A 23,279-nucleotide genomic window follows, 5' to 3' on the forward strand; every position below is an offset into this window, starting at 1 on the left:
CTTATTTATTATATATTACTCAAAATAAAAATAATTTAATATGATGATAAAATAAACAATATTTAAATCTTAAATTTTTTTTATTTTGTTCTAAAAATAGTTTTATTATTTATATTTATTAGATATTTCTTATTTTAGTAATTTTATATTGACAAACTATTTTAATATAGATTTTACTATACATTATAACATTATCACTTTATCTCATAGTATTTTCAAATTGCTATAAATATTTTATATATGATGTCCATAATAATGAAGAATCACTAGGTTACCCAAAGTAAAATATCAACATTAATTCTTGATTGTATTCAGAGTAGTTATCCGATTTCCTTAGGACATATTTATCTTTATAAATAGGGGTTATTTCTCCATTGAAATGATATACAAGAGTTTCACTTTCTCTTTACATATCTCTCTATTACTCTGTATTTCTTTTCATTATACTTTATATCTCAGTATTCTTAATAGTTTTATAACACGTTATCAGCATGAGTTACTAACCAAAGTAAAGATTATTTGCTAAAATCTTGAATTGTTTCGAAGTCACTATATACTATATTTAAAAGCTTTTGTTAATATTACATAAACAATTATGTCACCTATACATATACTTTTTTTAATGATTTAGTTTTTATGATACATGGCATAATATCATAATTTTTTCAATATCCATGATAATTATAAAATGTTAAAATACCAAGATTTAGTTCACTTGTTTTCAATTTTATTAGTCATGAAAGAATTATTTGGTACTTCACACTTATTACTTTATTTATTAATAATGTTTGCAATATAATTTCTCAAATGTCTATTTTCCTAATACTTTGAATATTATTCTATGATAGTTTTCTTCATGACAAATCTCACAAAACTTGACTTTGTGCCACTTGATATTTCTGAAAGAAATTATTATCATGGATTCTTGATGTTGAAATTCACTTGGATGCTAAGGGTCTTGGAGACACCATCAAAGATAACAATGAAGCCTCAAGTCAAAATAAGGCCAAGGCTATGATTTTTCTTTGCCACCATTTCCATGAGGGGTTAAAATCTGAATATCTGACAATAGGAAATCCTCTTACTCTTTGGCAAAGTTTGAAAGAAAGATATGACCACCAAAAAAATTGTCATACTGCCAAATGCTCAATATGAATAGATGAACCTGAGGTTGCAAGATTTTAAATCAGTAAGTGAGTATAACTCTGCAATGTTTAAAATTACTTCTAAATTAAAATTGTGCGAAGAAAAGATTACTGACAATGATATGTTAGAAAAAAAAATACTCTACTTTTCATGCCTTAAATGTGCTCTTGCAGCAGCAATATAGAGGACAAGATTTTAAAAAGTACTCAGAATTGATTTCATGTCTTCTAGTAGCAGAACAAAATAATGAACTTTTGATGAAAAATCTTGTATCTCGCCCAACTGGGTCTGCCCCATTCCCTGAAGTGAATGTTATAACATCCGACAATTGTGGTCGTGGTCGTGAGCATAATCAAAGTCATAGTCGTGGTCATGGACGTGGACGCAGACATAGTAAGGGTCGAAGTAATGTCTGGCAATGTGGTGGTTATAATAACAACTCTTCTACTTCGCTAAAAACCTCAAGCAATGAACATAAGGGAAAGAGTCCACAAAATAAGAATCAACAAACTTATGAAAACTTATGTTTCAGGTGCGGTATGAAAGTACATTGGTCACGTACTTGTCGTACGTCCAAACATCTTGTTGATCTTTATCAAGCCTCTTTGAAGGAGAAGGAGAAAAATATAGAAGCAAACTTTGCCTATCAAGATGATGACCTCCTCAATGAATCCTTGGATTTTACAAACTTGGATGTTGCTGCTTTTTTTGCTGATGATCCCATCAATGGCAATATGAATATTTCTACTGGCGATGAGAAAGTCCATAATTAGAGTTATTTTATTTGGTCATGTTTGACTTATTTGTCTGTTATTTATTTTGTTTTAAGTACTTTAGTTTGGTATGTTAACTTTATGGACTTATGTTTAAGTATTTCTATTTAGAACTTATTATGTATTTTTTTGTTGGTTAATAAAGAAATTGACATTTCTCATCTCTTACTTGATTATTAGAATGATGGTGAAGATATATGTTTAGCGAACATCGCAACAACTCATACAATACTTAGAAGCGATAAATATTTTTCAAAGTTAACAAGAATGGAGGCAAATGTTAATACAATATCAGGCAGTGCAAATTTGATTGAAGGTTCTGGAAGAGCCATTATATTAATGCCTAGAGGAACAAAAATTATCATAGATGATGCTTTATTATCTGTCAAATAAAAAAGAAATCTATTGAGTTTTAAAGATATACGTCGTAATGGATATTATATCGAGACAATAGATGAAAATAATATTGAGTATCTATGTATTACATTTATTGCTTCAGGAAAAAAATGTAAGTTAGAAAAATTGTCTACTTTGTCCTCAAGTTTGTACGTTACACGAATAAGTGCAATTGAGGCACATGTTATAGTGAACCAGAAGTTCACAGATCTAAAAGAATCTTTTATTGTTTGGCATGACCGGTTAGGCCATCCCAGTTCAATTATGATGCGTAGAATTATAGAGAACTCACATGGTCATCCATTGAAGAACTAGAAGATTCTCTTATCAAATGAGTTCTCATGTGTTGCTTGTTCTCAAGGAAAATTAATTATTAAGCCATCACCAGTAAAAATTGGGATTGAATCTCTGGATTTCTTAAACGAATTTAGGGTGACATATGTGAGCCTATTAGCCCACCATGTGGACCATTTAGATATTTTATGTTATTATTAGATGCATCAACCAGATGGTCACATGTTTGTTTATTATCTACTCGTAATGTGGCATTTGCAAGATTGCTTTCCCAAATAATTCGATTATGAGCACAATTTCCAAACTATGCAATAAAGATTATTCGTTTAGATAATGCTGGTGAATTTACTACACAAGCTTTTGATGATTATTGCATGTCAACATGGATACAAGTTGAACATCCTATTGCTCATGTACATACACAAACTGACTTAGCAGAATCATTTATTAAATGCCTCCAGTTAATTGCTAGACCATTACTTATGAGAACAAAACTCCCCATTTCAGCTTCGGGACATGCCATTTTACATGCAGCGTCACTTGTGCGCATTATGCCAACATCATATCATAAGTTCTCCCCATTACAATTGGCTTTTGGTTAAGAGTCGAATATTTCTCATTTAAGAATTTTTGGTTGTGCAATGTATGTTCCAATTGCTCCACCACAACAAACTAAGATGGGTCCTCTAAGGAGTCTGGGAGTATATGTTGGGTATGAATCTCCTTCTATCATTAAATATCTTGAACTCGTGATCGGAGATATATTTACAGCACGTTTTGCTGACTGTCATTTTGATGAGACAATTTTTCCAACTTTAGGGGGAGGAGAAAAGAAACAGCTGGAAAAACAAATTACATGGAATGCATAATTATTATCTCAATTTGATCATCATACAAGTTAATGTGAACTTGAAGTTCAAAGAATAATTCATTTGCAAAATATTGCAAACCAATTACCAGATGCATTCATTGACCCAAAGAAAATTACACAATCACATGTTCCAGCTGAAAATTCTCCAATTCAAATTGAAGTCCTAGAAGGACGCTCTGCTAATGAGTCTAAAGCACGCTTGAAGCGTGGTAGACCAGTCAGTTCCAAAGATAAGAATCCTTGAAAAAGAAAAGGAGCAAATAATCAATATGGTCCTAATGAAGAGGTTGATAATTTCGAGGGAGATATTGACATAAATAATCACAAATCTCTTGAAGAGATTCAGGTACCTGCAAATATTAAAAATAATGAGATCTCAATTAATTATGTCAATACAGGAAAAGAATGGGACCGACTTGAAGTAGTTGTCGACAATATTTTTGCTTATAATGTAGCGCTAAAAAATGTAAATGAAAATGAGGATATTGAACCTAGATCTGTTAAAGAGTGTCAAAATAGAAAATATTGGCCAAATTGAAAAGAAGCAATCCAATCATAATTGAATTCACTTGCTAAATGCAAAGTATTTGGACCAGTATTCCAAACACTTGAAAGTGTAAAACCTGTTGGATACAAATGGGTGTTTGTGCGAAAAAGAAACGAAGAAAATGAAGTTGTAAGATGCAAAGCATGACTTGTAGCACAAGGCTTTTCTCAAAGACAAGGTATTGATTATGAAGAGACATATTCTCCTGTGGTGGATGCAATTACATTGAGATATTTGATTAGCCTGATTGTTCATAAAAATCTTGATATGCATTTAATGGATGTATTCACAGCCTATTTGTATGGATCACTAGATAGTGATATTTACATGAGAGTCCCTGAAGGATTCAAGATGCCTGATGCATATAATTCAAGTCATCATGAAATGTACTCAATTAAACTACAAAGATCATTGTATGGACTAAAACAATCTGGGCACATGTGGTACAATTGACTTAGTGAATATTTGTTAAAAGAATGTTATCAAAATGATCCTCTTTGTCCCTGTGTTTCATAAAGAGATCAGGTTTTGAGTTATAGTTGTATATGTTGATGACTTAAATATTATTGGAAATCTTGAAAAACTTTCAGAAGCTATAGAATATCTAAAGAAAGAGTTTGAGATGAAAGATCTTGGAAAAACAAAATTTTGTCTTGGTTTACAAATAGAGCATTTATAGGGTGGAATTTTTATTCATCAATCAACATATGTCGGAAAAACATTTGAAACGATTTTATATGGACAAATCACACCCATTGAGTAGTCCAATGGTGGTTAGATCACTTGATGTGAAAAAGGGGATCCCATCCGACCCAGAGAAGAACATGAAGAGCTCCTTGGTCCTAAAGTGCCACATCTTAGTGCAATAGGATCCTTAATGTATCTTCCTAACTGCACAAGACCTATTATAGCATTTTCTGTAATTTTGTTAGCAAGATATAGCTCTGCTCCAACGTATAGACATTGGAAAGAGATTAAGAAAATACTACGCTATCTTCAGGGTACTATTGATAAAGAGTTATAAAATTCAAATAAATGTGGGTCACAACTAGTTGGTTATGCAAACGTAGGATATTTATCTGATCCACAAAAAGCTAGATCTCAAATAGGTTATTTGTTCACATGCGGTGACACGGCAATATATTGGCGTTCAACAAAGCAAACTCTAGCAGCTACTTCTTCAAATCATGCTGAAATACTTGCAATTCATGAGGCAAGTCGAGAATGTGTATGGTTGAGATCAATAACACAACATATCCAAGGAACATGTGGGTTAATACCCAATAAAGAAGTACCAACAGTTCTCTATGAATATAATGTAGTGTCTCAGAATTTTACTTAGCTAGATAGTAGTAGTAGTAGTAGTAGTAGCTTAGTATTTTAGTTTTCGTGGATATTGGTCAAAGCTGGGATTTCGTTGGAAACTCCTAGAGATAGTTATGAATTTTATAAGTTTAGCCTATAGTTTAGAAATATTAATTTTAACATAAGGTTTGATTAATATAGCTGGTCCTAGAAATATTATTTATTATAACCTAAGGTTTAGATAAAATAATTAAGAACATGACACTTGTCACATGTATGTTTGTTAAGGAATTAAGGATTTTAGATGAATAAATTTATTAAAGGATAGATCTAGAATGTCTAGAACCTTCCACCAGCTGTTAGGATCACGTTTTACTCATTCAAGGTGGTTTTAACAAACTTCAAGTGTGCTAAAAGTGTGCAAAAACATGTTTAAAATATCAGCGTATGCCGATATATTGCAGCTATAGGGGTCGATATATCATTTATGATTGATACGAAAAACACGTCGACTTCACACGAATGAAACCACGGAAGTTCGGGGCATAGGTAAGGGTGATATATCGCCTAGGGTAGGCGATATATCGGCTCTTGGAGCCACTTTTGAATTTTCATGGAAACTGAACTAGAAATAGCCCTCAACAACTTTGACTCATTCTTGAATGTCTTTGACCGAGTTCTGGGAATCTATTGAACCGATAATTCAAATTTATTCAATTTTAATCATTTATTTATTCATTTTAAAAGGAGTTAGTTTCACTCCTTGAACTCTATAAATTGGACCCTTCACTCAACCATTTTAATCATCATTCAAGCACAGTTCAGAGCCTCCAAGCTGCTAAGTTTGTTCTAGAAAGAAACACTTGGGAAGTAAGATTTTGTGTGATTTCGGTGTTTGAGGTATAGATCGAAGCTCTAAGCTATCTAAGCTACCGTTAATCTTCAGGTTTAGTCCATTTCCATTGGTCTTATTCTTTCCTTTTATTTCAAAACCTAACTCGTTATTATGACTTTTGGTTAGGCGTTTGAGTTTCTTGAAACTTAAGGTCTTTGGTAAGTTACTATTTTGATGGTTTAGATCTTCTTTTCTTTAGAGGACTTATGGTTTCTTATGTTTGGTTTTAGGAGTTTTCAATCCCGCTCTTGTCTCCAATATCCCGGTTTTTGGTAAGGAAAATTAGGTAGTTTAGTTTATGATCTAGTTTATGTTTTGTATGACCTAACATTTCAGGTACAATAAAGGGGTAAGTGTGTCTGAACCTAATGTGTCCAATGATGTATGACGGACTTATGTTTGGTAGGCTCGGTTGCCAAAATTTTGTGACAGACCTAAGTTGATGTCCGGTGTATGACAGACTTTTGTCCGGGGCTTAATTGCCACCCCCTGTATAAGCACTTGTCTTTTTATTATATATGGTTTGTTATTATGATCTATGACCTATAGTTACAATTATGACTTATGACCTATGATTATGACTTAGATTATGATCTATGATTATGACTTAGGCTATGATATGACCTATGGTTTTGTGATGTGAAATAATTAGTATAAATAATTTTTTGTTATGACTCTTGTGTAATTTAGGATATGTTGATTAAATGATTATATGACTAACTTTTGTTTGTATTTTCCTTACTGGGCTTAAAAGCTCACCCCTTATGATGTTGTTGTACATAAAATTGATGATAGAAAGGCCGGTGGCGAGTGGGACCTAGGAGCTTCGTGATGTACTCGTGGGGACCTATTTATTTATTTTTATTAAAGAATGTTTTCTTTTAAAGTTTTATTTAAATGTTGCTCATTTTAAAGATAGTTTTTTTTTTTTTTGTAAAACCATGGATCCATATATTTATTTTTAGGTTTTTATTCAATAAAAGAGCATTATTTATGATTATGATCCAACGCTATGTTCTCGATAATTTATGAGAAATTAGGGCATTACAGGTGGTATCAGAGCCCATGGCTATATTGGTCCAGAGCGTTCACACGAAATACACACGACAGCTACAAAGGACTAACTCGTTACCAAGTAAGTATACACATTGTTTTCAAAATATGTTTGTAATGTCTTTCTTGTGTTATTTTCATAAATTAGCTCAATGGACTCAAGTGTGGTTAGAAAAGTTAAAGTTATAAGAAGAATACCAGACCCTGATTATGATAATGAGTTAGAGAGAATGTTTCTAAGAATCAACTCAAGATATGCTAGAAGAAGGATCCGATGTGGAGGATTAGACGTATATAAGAACACATCGTTAAAATTTTATTTATGTTGTTTTAGAAAAAATTTCACTAGTTTGTAATTAATTGCTTATTTTAATAAAACATGTTATTTGTTTTTTATATTATTTGATTGTTTAGTAAGTGTTAAAAGTTTTGGATTCAATTGAAAGTGCAAAGTTTAAATTCATCTCTTATGGGTTAGCCCATTTGTGAAGACCCGTTTGCTTTGCATTATTAGATTGGATCTAATTAAAATGAATAACAATTAATAAAACAAGGGTTTAAATTCTTGTCTTTTGGGTCAAGTGGAAGTTAGGGGGCCTTAGTAGTGGGTACGATATATTGAACCCAGCCCTCCTCCATGAAAGATTCAATTGTTAAGGCCCATTTACCCGAGTTGGACTTAATTATAATATGGTAGTTTTGATAGATAGATGGACCTAATAGACAGTAGTACAATAAGCTAAATTGTAACCTCTTCTTGTTTTGTTTGTCTTAGTTTTTTTTTTCAAACTTTTCTCTTTTGGGGAAACAGAAAAGACACATGGAGTAGGAACCAAGAAGATCTGAAAGACTAAATGACCAAGGTAGAGGCCGAGGTCGAGGCCGAAGAAAGGGAAGGGAGCGAGGAAGAGGAGTAGCCGACACCCCCATATATGAAGAATTTCCAGCAGCCCCGGGAGTGCCAGAAGCACCCGATGTAGTGGAAGATTCGGTAGCTGCTGTTACACGAGAAAATTTGGAAAGAGAAAATGCCCGTCTTAGGGCAGAGCTAAGGAGAAGGGAAGAAGAGTTCCAAATAAACTCAGGGCAACAACAACAAGTGGCACAAGAAGTCATCCCTCTAGCACAATTACTATAGTTGACAGAACCTCGCTACGAGGCAGTGTACGAACGTTTTAGAAAGCAGCAACCGCCAAACTTTGACAGCGGATCTGACCCAATAGAAGCAGAAGAATGGCTTCGATCGGTGGAGTCCATATTAGAACACATGCGGCTAGGAAATGAAGATCGAGTCTCATGCGCTTCAAGCTTGCTAAAGAAAGATGCTCGCATCTGGTGGGATATAGTGAAGTAGACTAGAGATGTGAACGTTATGACATGGGATGAGTTTATCCAAGTGTTCAACAAGAAGTATTATAGTCCTGCGATTCTAGCCACAAGGGTGAATGAATTCATTGCGCTTACTCAAGGGAATTCGACTGTGACAGAGTATGCCAGAAGTTTGATAGGCTGGCTAAGTTCGTGGTGGACATGGTACTCACCGAAACGCTAAGAATTCAAAGATTCATGAAGGGATTGAAACCTATGATAGCTCATGACGTAAAGTTGATTCGAGGAATAACCACTTATGCATAAACATTAGAGGTAGCCTTGGAAGCTGAGTAGGCAGAAGAAAGGATTTGGAAGGAAGGCACGGCCAGAAGGGACGCCAAAAAGAATAAAAATGAACAGAATGACCATAAACAAAAATATGATGGTGGTCAAAATCAAAAGGCCGACAAGAAGAATAAGTCTACATCAGAAGGTAACGTGAATAAGAAGCCCGATGTGGAGTATCCCCAGTGCCCTATCTGCAAGAGGAAGCACTCAGAAGAATGCCGATATAAGATGAAAGGTTGTTTCAATTGTGGAGAAGAAGGACACATTAAAAAGGATTGCCCAAATTTGAAGGACCAAAAGAAAGATGACAAGCTTGTGCTAGCCAGAGTTTTTGCTCTTACTAGAGGTGAAGCAAAAACTAGTAATACAATGGTAACAGGTCAGGTCACTATCTCTGGTAAGCTATGCAATGTTTTATTTGATTCGGGAGCTACGCATTCTTTTGTCTCTATGAATATGATTGATAGTTTAGATAAACCATGTGAACTTTTTAGAGATAAGTTTGTCACGGAGTTACCCTCGGGAGAAATAATGTTATCTAGTAGAGGGGTGTGTAGCGTTGTAGTTAGAATTGGAGCAAAAGAATTACCAGTAGATTTGATCGAGTTAGACCTTATGGATTATGATGTAATTTTAGGCATGGACTGCTTAGCAAAACATGGGGCAATGATAGACTGTAAGGGTAAGATTGTCAACTTTCAAACAGAAGGCAGAGAATAATTCACCTTCAAATGAGAAGTTTCTTGAACTCGCATACCGATAGTCTCAGCTCTCAAAGCTCAACGGTTAATCAATAGTGGTTGCCAAGTGTTTCTAGCCAGTGTGGTGGACAAAACATGAGAGACGCAGCTCGAACCAAAGGATGTACATATTGTATGCGAATTTCCCGAGGTGTTTCTAGAAGATCTACTGGGATTACCTCCAAGTAGAGAAATCGAGTTTGAAATAGAATTGGCACCAAAGACAGCACCAGTTTCGAAAGCTCCCTATAGAATGGCGCCTATCAAGTTAAAGGAGTTAAAAACACAACTACAGAAGCTTTTAGACAAGGGTTTCATCCAACCGAGCTATTCGCCTTGAGGAGCACCTGTGCTTTTTGTCAAAAAGAAGGACAGGAGTATGAGGATGTGCATCGACTATCGAGAACTAAATAAAGTGATGATCAAGAACAAATACCCTTTGCCTTGAATAGATGATATTTTTTATCAACTACAAGGATCTATGGTATTCTTGAAGATAGATTTGCGGTCGAGGTATCATCGGCTAAAAGTACAAGAAGAAGATATCCCAAAGATGACTTTTCGGACTAGATATGGACACTACGAATTCCTGGTACTGTCTTTTGACTTATCGAACGCACCTGCCACATTCATGGATCTTATGAACAGAGTATTTAAGGACTACCTGGATAAGTTCGTTGTGATGTTTATAGATGACATATTGATTTACTCAAGGACGAAAGACGAGCATGAAGAGCACCTACGACTGACGTTGGGACAACTCAAAAGTCATCAAGTAAACGCTAAGTTTAAGAAATGTGAATTCTGGCTAAAGAAGGTGGCATTTCTAGGACACATTGTGTCTAAAAATGGCATAGACGTAGACCCAGCCAAGATCGAAGCAGTGAAGGATTGGCCCAAACCCAAGAGTGCCACGGAGGTGAGAAGTTTTCTGGGATTGGCAGGATACTATAGAAGATTTGTTGAAGGGTTCTCCAAAATAGCTATACCCTTAAAAAATTTGACACGGAAGCAGCATAAATTTGTATGGACGGAGAAGTGCGAAGAAAGCTTCCAAACATTAAAGGACAAGCTTATATTAGCCCCTGTTCTATGCGCCCAAAAGATAAGTGCAAGTTTGTAGTGTATTATGACGCGTAGAAGCAGGGACTTTGATGCATTTTGATGCAAGAAAAAAAAAGTGGTTGCATATGCCTTAAGATAGCTACATGAGTACGAACAGCGGTAACTGGCCCATGACTTAGGATTAGCAGCGGTGGTTTTTTCTCTAAAGATTTGTAGGCACTATCTGTACGGAGAAAAGTGTGAAGTCTATACGAACCACAAAAGTCTAAAGTACTTCTTTACGCAGAATGAGCACAATATGAGGCAACGGAGGTGGCTGGAATTAGTAAAGAACTATGATTGTGAGATCTTGTATCATTTGGGAAAGACTAATGTCATGGCAGACGCACTTAGTAGGCAGAGTTACGGAAGCACATTAATACTTAAGGGGATAGCTCAACACTTACAAGATGATATTAAGAGGTCCGGAATTGAGCTAATAACTAGACAACTAGTTGACCTCACAATCAAGTCAACACTAATGCTGGAAATAAAGGAGAAACAACAAGAGGACGAGTTTCTTCTTAAGATGAAGGCAGCACTACAAAGCTCAAAAAATATTGATTTCTCCTTGACAAAAGAAGGCATGCTACGATATAGGAACCGAATATGTGTGCCCAAAAGTGGTGAATTAAGAGAAATTATTATGAAGGAAGCACACACTACTCCGTACTCACTTCACCCGGGATCGACCAAGATGTACAACGACATCAAGACAATGTACTGGTGGCCGGGAATGAAGAAAGACAGCAGAATTTGTGGCAAAATGTCTTACGTGTCAACAAGTTAAGGCTAAACATCAGAGACCCGCTGGAACTTTGCAACCATTAGAGATTCCCCAATGGAAATGGGAAGATATAGCTATGGGCTTCGTGACAGGATTACCAAGGACCACCAAGCAGCATGACTATGTTTGGGTGATAGTAGATAGACTCAAAAAATTTGCTCACTTCTTGCCAGTAAGAATAGTTTATAATGCTGAGCAGTACGCATAGCTTTACGTGTCAGAGATAGTGAGACTACATGGAGTTCAAAAGACGATAGTCTGCGATAGAGGATCAGCATTCACATCAAAGTTCCAGGTCTACAATGTGCAATGGGCACTAAGTTAAAAATAAGTACGTCATTTCACCCTCAAACCGATGGTCAGTCAGAACGTACCATACAAATATTAGAAGATATGCTGAGGGCATGTGTGTTAGACTTCTCAGAATCATGGAGCAAGTATCTTTAATTGATAGAATTCTCTTACAACAACAGTTATCAGGCAACGATAGGCATGATACCTTTTGAGATGCTAGATGGACGGAAATGCCGATCACCACTTCATTGGGAGGAGGTTGGTGAAAGACGATATTTAGGACCTGAGGCTGGAAGAGAAGCAACTGGGGCAACAAAAAAGATAAGACAATGAATGATTGCCGCTCAAAGTCGCTAAAAGAGCTATGCCGACGCTAAGAGGCGGACTATTGATTTTTCAGTAGGCGATCAAGTCTTTCTCAAGGTTTCTCCGATGAAGGGGATTATGCATTTCGGAAAGAATGGAAAGTTAAGCCCGAGGTTTATAGGTCCTTTTGAGATATTGGACAAAGTAGGGCATGTAGAATATCGGTTGGCTTTATCGTCATCATTACCTGAAACGCATAACGTTTTTCATGTATCGATGTTGAGAAAATACATATCAGATCCATCCCATGTGCTCAATTACAAGGCTCTGGAGTTAAAACAAGATTTCAGTTATGAAGAACGGCCAATACGCATTCTAGAGCGGGAAACTAAGGAGTTAAGGTCCAAAAGTGTCCCTATGGTTAAAATCTTGTGGAGCAATAGCACAGAAAGAGAGGCAACATGGGAATTGGAGGAATATATGAGGGAGCGATATCCCGAGATTTTTTTTGTAAGTCAATTTTGAGGATGAAATTCTTTTAAGTAGGGGAGAATTGTAGTGTCTCAAAATTTTACTTAGCTAGATAGTAGTAGTAGTAGCTTAGTATTTTAGTTTTCATGGATATTAGTCAAAGCCAGGATTTAGTTGGAAACTTGTAGAGAAATTTATGAATTTTATAAGTTTATCCTATATTTTAGAAATATTAATTTTAGCATAAGGTTTGATTAGTATAGCTGGTCCTAGAAATATTATTTATTATAACCTAAGGTTTAGATAGAATAATTAAGAACGTGACACTTGTCACATGTATGTTTATTAAGGAATTAAGGATTTTAGATGAATAAATTTAGTAAAGGATAGATCTAGAAGATCTAGAACCATCCAGCATCTGTTAGGATCATGTTTTACTTAGTCAAGGTGGTTTTAACAAACTTCAAGTGTGTTGAAAGTGTGCAAAAACGTGTTTAAAATATCAGTGTATGCCGATATATCGCAGCTATAGGGGCCGATATATCGCCTATGATTGATACGGAAAACACTTCGACTTCGCACGAACGAAACCACGGAAGCTTAGGGCATAGGTAGGGGCGATATATCACCTAGGGTAGGCGATATATCTGCTCTTGGAGCCATTTTTTAATTTTCGTGGAAATCGAACTAGAAACATCCCTCAACAACTTTGACTCATTCCTGAACGTCTTTGACCGAGTTCTGGGAATCTTTTGAACAAATAATTCAAATTTATTCAATTTTTTAGCATTTATTTATTCATTTTAAAAGGAGTTAGTTTCACTCCTTCAACTCTATAAATATGACCATTCACTCAGTCATTTTATTCATCATTCAAGCACAGTTCAGAGCCTCCAAGCTGCTAAGTTCATTCTAGAGAGAAACACTAGGATTTTGGGGTTAAAAGCTTTCAAATATAAAGCTTTTCTAAACACTTGGGAAGTAAGATTTTGTGTGATTACAGTGTTTAAGGTATAGATCGAAGCTCTAAGCTGTCTAAGGTACCGTTAATCTTCAGGTTTAGTCCATTTCCATTCGTCTTATTCTTTCCTTTTATTTCAAAACCTAATTCATTATTATGAGTTTTGGTTAGGTGTTTGAGTTTCTTGAAACTTAAGGTCTTCGGTAAGTTACTATTTTGATGGTTTAGATCTTCAATCTCGCTCTTATGTTTGGTTAGGTCTTTAGAGGACTTATGGTTTCTTATGTTTTGTTTTAGGATTTTTCAATCCCGCTCTTGTCTCCAATATCCCGGATTTTGGTAAGGAAAATTAGGTAGTTTAGTTTATGATCTAGTTTATGTTTTGTATGACCTAACATTTCAGGTACAATAAAGGGGTAAGTGTGTCTGGACCTGAGGTGTCCAATGATGTATGATGGACTTATGCCAGGTAGGCTCAATTGCCAAAATTTTATGACGGACCTAAGTTGATGTCCGGTGTATGATGGACTTTTGTCTGGGGCTTAATTGCCACCCCCTGTATAAGTATTTATCTTTTTATTATATCTGATTTGTTATTATGATCTATGACCTATAGTTACGATTGTGACTTATGACCTATAGTTACGATTGTGACTTATGACCTATGATTTATGACTATGATTATGACTTAGGCTATGATATGACCTATGGTTTTGTGATGTGAGATGATTAGTATAAATAAGTTTTTATTATGACTCTTGTGTAATTTAGGATATGTTGATTAAATGATTATATGACTAACTTTTGTTTGTATTTTCCTTACTGGGCTTAGAAGCTCACCCTTTATGGTGTTGTTGTACAAAAAATTGATGATAGAAAGGCCGGTGGCGAGTGGGACCTAGGAGCTTCGTGATGTACTCGTGGGGAGCATATAGTCGATGAAGATCAAGCAAACCTATTTATTTATTTTTATTAAAGAATGTTTTCTTTTAAAGTTTTATTTAAATGTTGCTCATTTTAAAGACAGTTTTTTTTTTGTAAAACCATGGATCCATATATTTATTTTCAAGTTTTTATTCAATAAAAGAGCAATATTTATGATTATGATCCAACATTGTGTTCTCGATAATTTATGAGAAATTAGGGCGTTACAGATAATGTTGCATGTATCTCTCAACTAAAAAGAGGGTACATTAAAGGAGATAGAACCAAACACATTTCACCGAAATTCCTTTTCACACATGACCTTCAAAAGAGTGGCGATATGATGTTCATCAAATTCGATCAAGAGACAATCTTGCAGACTTATTTACAAAGTCATTACCAACATCAACATTTGAGAAGATGGTACATAAGATCGGAATGCGTCGACTAAAGAATTTTCAAGAGCGTCGAAATGAGGGGGAGTAGTATACACTGCACTTTTTTTTTTGTCTTAGCCGAGTTTTTGTCCCACTGGGTTTTTCTGGCAAGGTTTTTAATGAGACAGTTTTCATGGACATCCAATGGGGAGGGTTATAAATATTTTATATGTGGATGTCCATAATAATGAAGATTCACTATGTTACCCAAAGTAAAATATCAGCATTAATTCTTGATTGTATTCAAAGTAGTACCTGATTTCCTTAGGGCATATTTCTCTGTATAAATAGGGGTTCTTTCCCCATTGAAATGATATACAAGAGTTTCACTCTCTCTTTACATATCTCTCTATTACTCTGTATTTATTTTCATTATACTTTATATCTCAACATTCTTAATAGTTTTATAACACAAATTATAATTTATCAAACACATATCGATATGCTTTAGGAAAAAAAAATGAAAGGTAAATAATTAAAGACATAATTTAAGTTTTACATATTTGTGATTATTTTATAAACTAGATTATAATACCATGATCATTATATTTAGAATCTTAGCTACACCGAGTAGTTATAATATAAATACACAATTGTATGTGTATATTATATAATTGTAACACCCTAAATTCTAGCTTTTATTGTAGAAAATAAAGATGTTGAAAATAAACGTAATAAATTGTAAAAAATGTTGCCTTCTTTATTTATAATTTAAAATAAGCATAACTCAGGTTTAAGAAAAATAAATAATAGTCTTTACAATAAAATAAAATTAAAACTAGGCAACATTAAATCATAAAGTTCATGATTTCCCAAGAAAATAACACGCGGCTATACGACCCCCACATATTCACACCAGTCTTGCTATTGGGAATCCGCTCGTCACCAGTCATCTAAGGTTAACTTATTCTGCAAAAATAAAATAAAGGAATGAGCTTCTAAGCCTAGTAATGAAAATACACAACAATTCATACAGAAATCAATCATAAACTTATAACGAATAATTTCACATGCAATACTATATTCATAATAGAAACCAAGGTCATAATCTATCCTATATCACTGTTATACCAAAGATCACACATAGATCTAAATCATAAATTGTATCCTGCAATCATAACATTAGTCATAAACACAAAAATAACAAATCAAGACAACTCAAGAAACAATTGAGAGTCAGTTATATAATCATATAATCAAATATATCATAAATTTCACAAGCATCTTAACAGAGCTTATTTATACTAATCATACAACATCATAAAACCCTAGGTCATAACATAGCCTAAGTCATAATCATAAATCATAATCTAAATCATAGTTCATAGTCATAAGTCATAGGTCATAATAATAACCATAGGTCATAGGTCATAATCATAAATCATAAGTCATAATAACAAGACAGATATAATAAAAAGATAAGTGCTTATACAAGGGTAGCAATTAAGCCCCGGACATAAGTCTGTCATACAAGTTTGGCAACCGAGCCTACTAGACATCAACTTAAGTCTGTCATACAAGTTTGGCAACTGAGCCTACTGGACATAAGTCTGTCATACATCATTGGACACCTTAGGTCCAGCCACACTTACCCCTTTATTGTACCTGAAATGTTAGGTAATTCAAAACATAAAATAGATCATAAACTAAACTACCTAATTTTCCTTACCTTGAGTATGGTGCACAGAAACTATACTTGAGTCATTTGTATGATAATCCCGCTTAAAGCCTTGTTTCATAAACATGATACCATTATTAAAATATAAACTAATAGATCTAAAATTCAAACACAATCAAAACTTAACTATACCTCAACCTTGATCTTGAGGAAAAACCCTAGATCCTTAAATGCTTTCTTGTTGGGTTTTGACAATAAGAAAGATAGCCTTGGTCATGTGGCCACTTTGGGTTCTAGGGTTTCAAAGATATGAAGAAATGATGGTGATGATGATTTCGACCTTAGGATTTTTGTTTTGATAGTGGTGCACGACAAAAATAGGGAGAGGGAGAGTGTGTAGGTGAGGGTCTCAAGAGGAGCAAGAGTGAACGAAAAAAATTTAGAAGGAATAAGCTCTATTTATAGGCTCTCAAAAATCCAAATTTCATTCTAACTATAATCCAAATTTAAATTTAAATAAAATAGAATCCTAACTTCTATAGAAAATATCTCTAAATTATCTCATTAATATTTTTATTAAATAATTGAGCAATAATCTAACATCAAACTACCCAGGAAAAAACATCCCAACCTCTAACTACATTAATCTCGTAATTCTAGACTTACCTGTAGTAAAATCAATATAATTGGAGTTGTAGGAGTCCGATTTAGACAATCTTTATACCATTAGAAATCTAATTCAATTATCTACAACTTTATAGAAATACTATTTTTAAAATTTTTTAACATAACTAGGTCATAAATAGGTCTGAAGTTATAGTACCCAATAGTTACGAAAATTATATGTAATTATCTAAAGGGATAATTGCGGCATAAGTACCCAATGTTTGGGTTTTGTACGCGGCATAGACCCAATGTTTATTTTTAGTGGCAAAAGTACCCAAAGTCAGTAAAACTATAATTCTGTCAGTCTCCTCCGTTAGGCAGACACGTGTCACGTTTTTATTGGTCCAAATCATAATTATTTTTAAAAAATTATTGAGTTGGACCAATCACGAAGTGACACGTGTTGGTCCAGTCATCACGAAACGGAACCTAACGGAGGAGGCTGGCGGAATTACAGTTTTACTGACTTTTGGTACTTTTGCCACTAAAAATAAACATTGGGTCTATGCCGCGTACAAAACCCAAACATTGGGTACTTATGCCGCAAATATCTCTTATCTAAATAACAACCTAATCCACAAATATCTTAACTAACTATAAAATAACAAACTCTAATTCTCTAGGATGATTTTGAATTTACTAAGCCCAAAATCTTGTTGGGCTTTATGTAGACTCGATCCATAACAATTTTTAATAATACCATAATTAATTTATTCTTACGCAATCACTCATTTTCCCACAAACAAAGCTACTAATATCATAAAACTAACTATAACAATTGTTGACGCGGTTCTTCGGCAACAGATAATTAAGAGAAGAAGAGAAAGAGATTAGTACTAAAAGTAGAACCGTCACAGATATGAAATCTTTGGGAAAGAACTAGGTGACTCAAGACACGTTTTTAAGTGGTTCGAAGGTTAAAATCCCTCTACTCCACTAGTCAATATTATTGATATTCTCTGGGTATTTGGTTTACAAAGTATATAGTTCTTCAAAGACTATTTTTTCCAACCCCTATCAACTCCCAAGGTCTCCTTATTTATAGGAGAGGGCACCTGGAAGTTGGTAGGGAGGTCATCCCGTGACCTTACCATTTGTCATATCAAATCTGTGACATTCATGATTAATTCCTAAACCTGACACACAAGTGTGGTCTAATCAGTATGGAAGGAGATAATGGGCCGCACGGCCCAACCCGTCCGCGGGTGTCTGAATACACACGTTCCTGCTGCGTGTCCGAGAAGTCAGGGGGATATCGGACACGTGATGGCAGGAATATGCACGTTTATCTTGCGTGTTGACTTCCCATAGGGTCGGAGCTTCCTGAGAAGCTCGCGACCGGAGCAGTTCATAACCCGAGCTGCTCCGTCAGTGGCCTTCGGATGTCATTCTCAACTCCTGGGGCAACAAATGCGAGCTGGAAACAGGACCCCCTCGAGCTGACAAGGGCCCGTCCTGGAAATAGAGCCTCCGGCCTGTGGGAGCCTCGGACTAAACCTGATTTAGTCCGAGGCTCGTCCTGCTAAACAGCCCGTGGGAAAACCAAGGCGTACAACAATCATAACCACTAAATATTTAAAAAAATGTTAAACATTATTCTATCGCCACAACTCAAGTTAAATCTATTCTATAAATTTAAGACAACTATATCACATAAATAAAGAGGTCTAAGAGAAAGATAACCTCGGTTACTACAATAATATAATATTTTTGTTGATGATCACTTTATTAGGCTCCTATTAAAAATATGTTTTAATTTTAACATGTTTAAATAGATACACTATTTATATTGAAATCTATTTAGTATGTTTGAATTTGTTTTAATAAAATAAAATAAATATATGATCTATTTTGGTCTTTTAATATTTAACAACACTTTAATTATATTGTTTACCACACTCTAATACAGGACTTTAATCTGTAATTTTTGAATTTGATTTGAATGTTATTTCAAGATTATTGATTTTATTTTGTTAATTTTTTGGAAGCTTAGTTTCATTATTATTTTTTGTTTTAAATTTATTTTTTTATTGGGTTTATTATTTTTTTTTATAACTAATAAATAAAAATTCATTAAATTATATAAACTGATGACATTTTGGTTAAGTTGAAACATATTTAGACCTAAATCAGATCTAAGGTACCATTTTATTCATTTTGTAAAACACAAAATTCAAAATGTCATTTAACAAAGTATAGTGTCAATCGTACATTACGACAAAATACAAAATCAAACTAGTATCTTCCCTTAAAAAAATAACTATATATGGTATATATGCTATTCTACAAATTAATATTTACCTACTAAATGGTATCCAACACATTTCGATACTATCAAACATAATTTGATTCATTACTTGCACCATTATAAATCAATATATCTCTTCTATATAATAAGTGTGTAGATAACGGAAATTCTTTATTTTAACGGTTTGTTTTGTTAACTTTAATAGAATATTCTAAATATTTAACAGAATATTCATTTAAAACTAACTAAACTAGATATTTATTAACTATATTAATATAAATTTAAATATTATAAAATATCATTATTATAATATTATTTAATATCAGACTACATATATAATAATTATATTAATATAAATTTAAATGTTATAATATAATATTATATTATTAATATATAATTTTATTATTTTTACTAATTATATTAATATAAATTAAAATATTATAAAATATCATTATTATAATAATATTTAATATAAGATTACATATATAATAATTATATTAATATAAATTCAAATTCAAATTCAAATGTTGTAAAATATAATTATTATAATAATATATAATACAAGACTAGATATTTAATAATTATATTAATAAATTTAGATATTATAAAATATTATTATGATAATAATATATAAGCCTAATTTTTTACTAATTATATTAATATGAGTTCAAATATTATACATTATTATTATAATAATATTTAATACAAGACTAGATATTTAATACTTATATTATTATAAATTTAAATATTATAAATATCATTATAATAATAAATAATACATAATTTTTATTTTTATTAAAAAATTATCATGTATGTTTAAAATGTTATCATATTATATATATACATATATTTAAAAAAAAAATCATAAACAAAATTTTGGTTTAATTTTTCATTTAATATATTTATGTCATTTTTATATATAATATTGTTTATTTATTTGAAATTTATATGACAATGATACAAATTTAATAAATATAATTGAAAAATTCTATAAATAAAACTAAGCAAACAACATACATTGCATGTTGCTTATATCTAATATTTATATAAATAGGGAGCGACTACAATGCATCCCTTTTTTTTGCAACACCGGTGCATCATTTTTCTATTTCGGCACCTGAATAGTCATAATCCCAAAAAAAATTATATGATGGTGTACATTATAGCTATCTAGAATATCCTACAAATTTTTAAGAAATTCTGAATAAATTATGGTACCGAAACAGGGTCTAAACTGTCTGTTGCACACGTGCTTGTTTTTTTGTGTGCGCATGTAAAATTTGACAGTTTGAACTATGTTTTCGGCTTCGTAAACTAATAAGAATTTCTTGAAAATTTGCAGGATATTCTCAATACCTACAATGTATACCATCATATAAAAAAATTTGGGATTATATCTACCCAGACGCCGAAATAGAAAAAGGATGCACCAGTGTTGCAAAAAAAGGATGTGTTGTAATCGTTCCCTATATAAATATATATATATATATATATACATATATATATCTTCATATGTGGTAAGTTTTTTTTCATGGGTATAATGTTATAGAAACAATACAACTTAAAAAAAATTGAAAATGTATTCTATTATATTTAATCATTATTATTTTAATTAGTGTTAGATATTTTGATAAATTTGTTATTAGTGATGATTACGTAATTTGTGGTATTTAAATAGTAGTAGGGGATATTTGATTTTAATTGAAAATTCTTTATATTTGGTAATGTTATAATCAGATTGGGTATATTATATTTTCCATACGAGAGTAACAATTTTTTATTATATTGGTATAGTAATGTAAAGTCCATTATATACCAAATCAAGAAAAATGTGTTATATATATTATAACGAATATTCTGTATCCCTTAAAAAAAAATATTATATACCAAATTAAGAAATGTGTTGTTATATATATATATATATATATATATGAGTGTACTCTTAATAGTTACTATTCTAAATATGGCTAGTATTTTTCATTGGTGGAAAACACCATTAATTATGACAAAAAAATAACTAAATTCGAAATTAATATAGAAAAAAATATTTAGTTGTTGGTGACTTGCTATACCAAGTCCTCATCTATGGGTAGTAACTATTGAAAAAAATTTCATATATATATATATATATTAGGTGAAAACAACATCCAATGTATGTTTGTCTTTTAAAGTCCTAACTACTATATATATATTTAAATATGTATTTATTATATTTTTTTAATTGTCATATAAATAAAAAATTTCATAAAAAAAAAATGTTTAATATAATGTATGAGTTCAACACATTAAAAAAATAAAAAAAATTTAAAAAAATTAGAGTAATTATACAATACGTTTCTCATCTTGGAGAGGATAATGGAATGATTGTATTTTATAGTGAAATAATCAAATAGTATCAAATGTAGTGAATAAATTTTGATGAAGCTATCTACTGTGTTTTGATTACTGTTTGAATTTTTTTTAACTATATGACAATATTTAAATGCAACAATGATAAACAAATGATAAAACAGATATACATGCGAATTAATAATAATCAACTTGCACCCTGCGTCACTTTAATTTTATAATTCTTTCTTCAAAATTATATCACTCTTTACGATCTCTTTTTTATTAGGTCTTCCATTTTCAAGATAAAACATAAAATCTTAACTATACACACTTTATAATTTAATTAAATTTATATTGTATATATACTTTTAATAAATAAGCAAATAATAATATTTAATTGTATATTTTTAGGGACATGTGAAATAATTATACTATTTATATAGGGCATAAGATTGCCTTGCACTGATGTATTAGCAAGTAGTTGTCATTTTTTATTGTAATATGGCTTGTGTTAGAAAATTATTGAACGATGAACAATATGTTTCATTGTAGATCATAAGGTAATCCTCTTGGTAGGTGTCTGTTATCAATTTGAATCAAATTATCCTTTTTGGTAGGTGTCTGTTATCAATTTGAATCAAATTATCCTTTTTGGGAGGTGTCTGTTATCAATTTGAATCCAATTATCCTTTTTGGTAGGTGTCTGTTATCAATTTGAATCCAATTATCCAGCTAAAATTTATTGTGTATATAAGTTTTCTTAAATATGTATATAAGGTAGTAGTTAATTAGTTTGGTTGTTCCTTTAATTACCTATAGATGTTTAATTGACATGTGCTAGATATTTAATATTGCTACCTGTGTCTGGTCTACTTGGCTCAAACATGAAAACTAGCTTGGCTCAAACTTGAAAACTAGAATAGATAAGAATCTATGTTCTTGGTGTAATGATTCTTGCCTTTTGAAACACTAAGATGCCATAGAAGTTCATCCACGAGATAGGCACTGAGATGCCCTAGGTCCTGAGATACCCCGAAATAGGTCTTTTCAGATACTTGACATTACTTTTTTCTTATGTTGTTTAGGTTCTTTAACATCTTTTTCTATTCACTACAAGAAAAAAAAAATTAGCTACTAAAAAATTGGTATCAAATGATTTATATTTGGTACCTGATACAATTTTAGCTACCAAATTTTTTAGTAGCGACCTTGTAGCTAAAACTCCGTTGCTAAAAGTATTTTGCTACCAAATTTTTTTGTAGCTAATAGTTTTAATTTGCTACTAAATTTTTAGTAGCAAAAAATGTTAAATCTAGTAGCAAAATAATTACTTTTTGTGACTACTAAAAATTTTTTGCTACTACAATTCAGTAGTAAATTTCTTTTAAATTGGTAGCAAAAAAAAATTTCATTAAAATTTTAAAATCCAACAAAAATGATTTAACTACCAAAT

General features: G+C 32.4%; 1 protein-coding gene across 1 annotated transcript; it reads left to right on the top strand.

Moving 5' to 3' along the window:
- The first annotated feature begins 1,159 nt into the window (after nt 1–1,159).
- LOC133831918 (uncharacterized) lies at nt 1,160–1,919 on the top strand. The gene is made up of 2 exons (XM_062262320.1): nt 1,160–1,189; nt 1,320–1,919. The coding sequence occupies exons 1-2, from the start codon at nt 1,160–1,162 to the stop codon at nt 1,917–1,919; spliced, it is 630 nt and encodes a 209-aa protein (XP_062118304.1).
- Nucleotides 1,920–23,279: the final 21,360 nt, after the last annotated feature.

The sequence above is a fragment of the Humulus lupulus genome, chromosome 4, assembly GCF_963169125.1.
Source record: "Humulus lupulus chromosome 4, drHumLupu1.1, whole genome shotgun sequence".
NCBI classification, from domain to species: domain Eukaryota; kingdom Viridiplantae; phylum Streptophyta; class Magnoliopsida; order Rosales; family Cannabaceae; genus Humulus; species Humulus lupulus.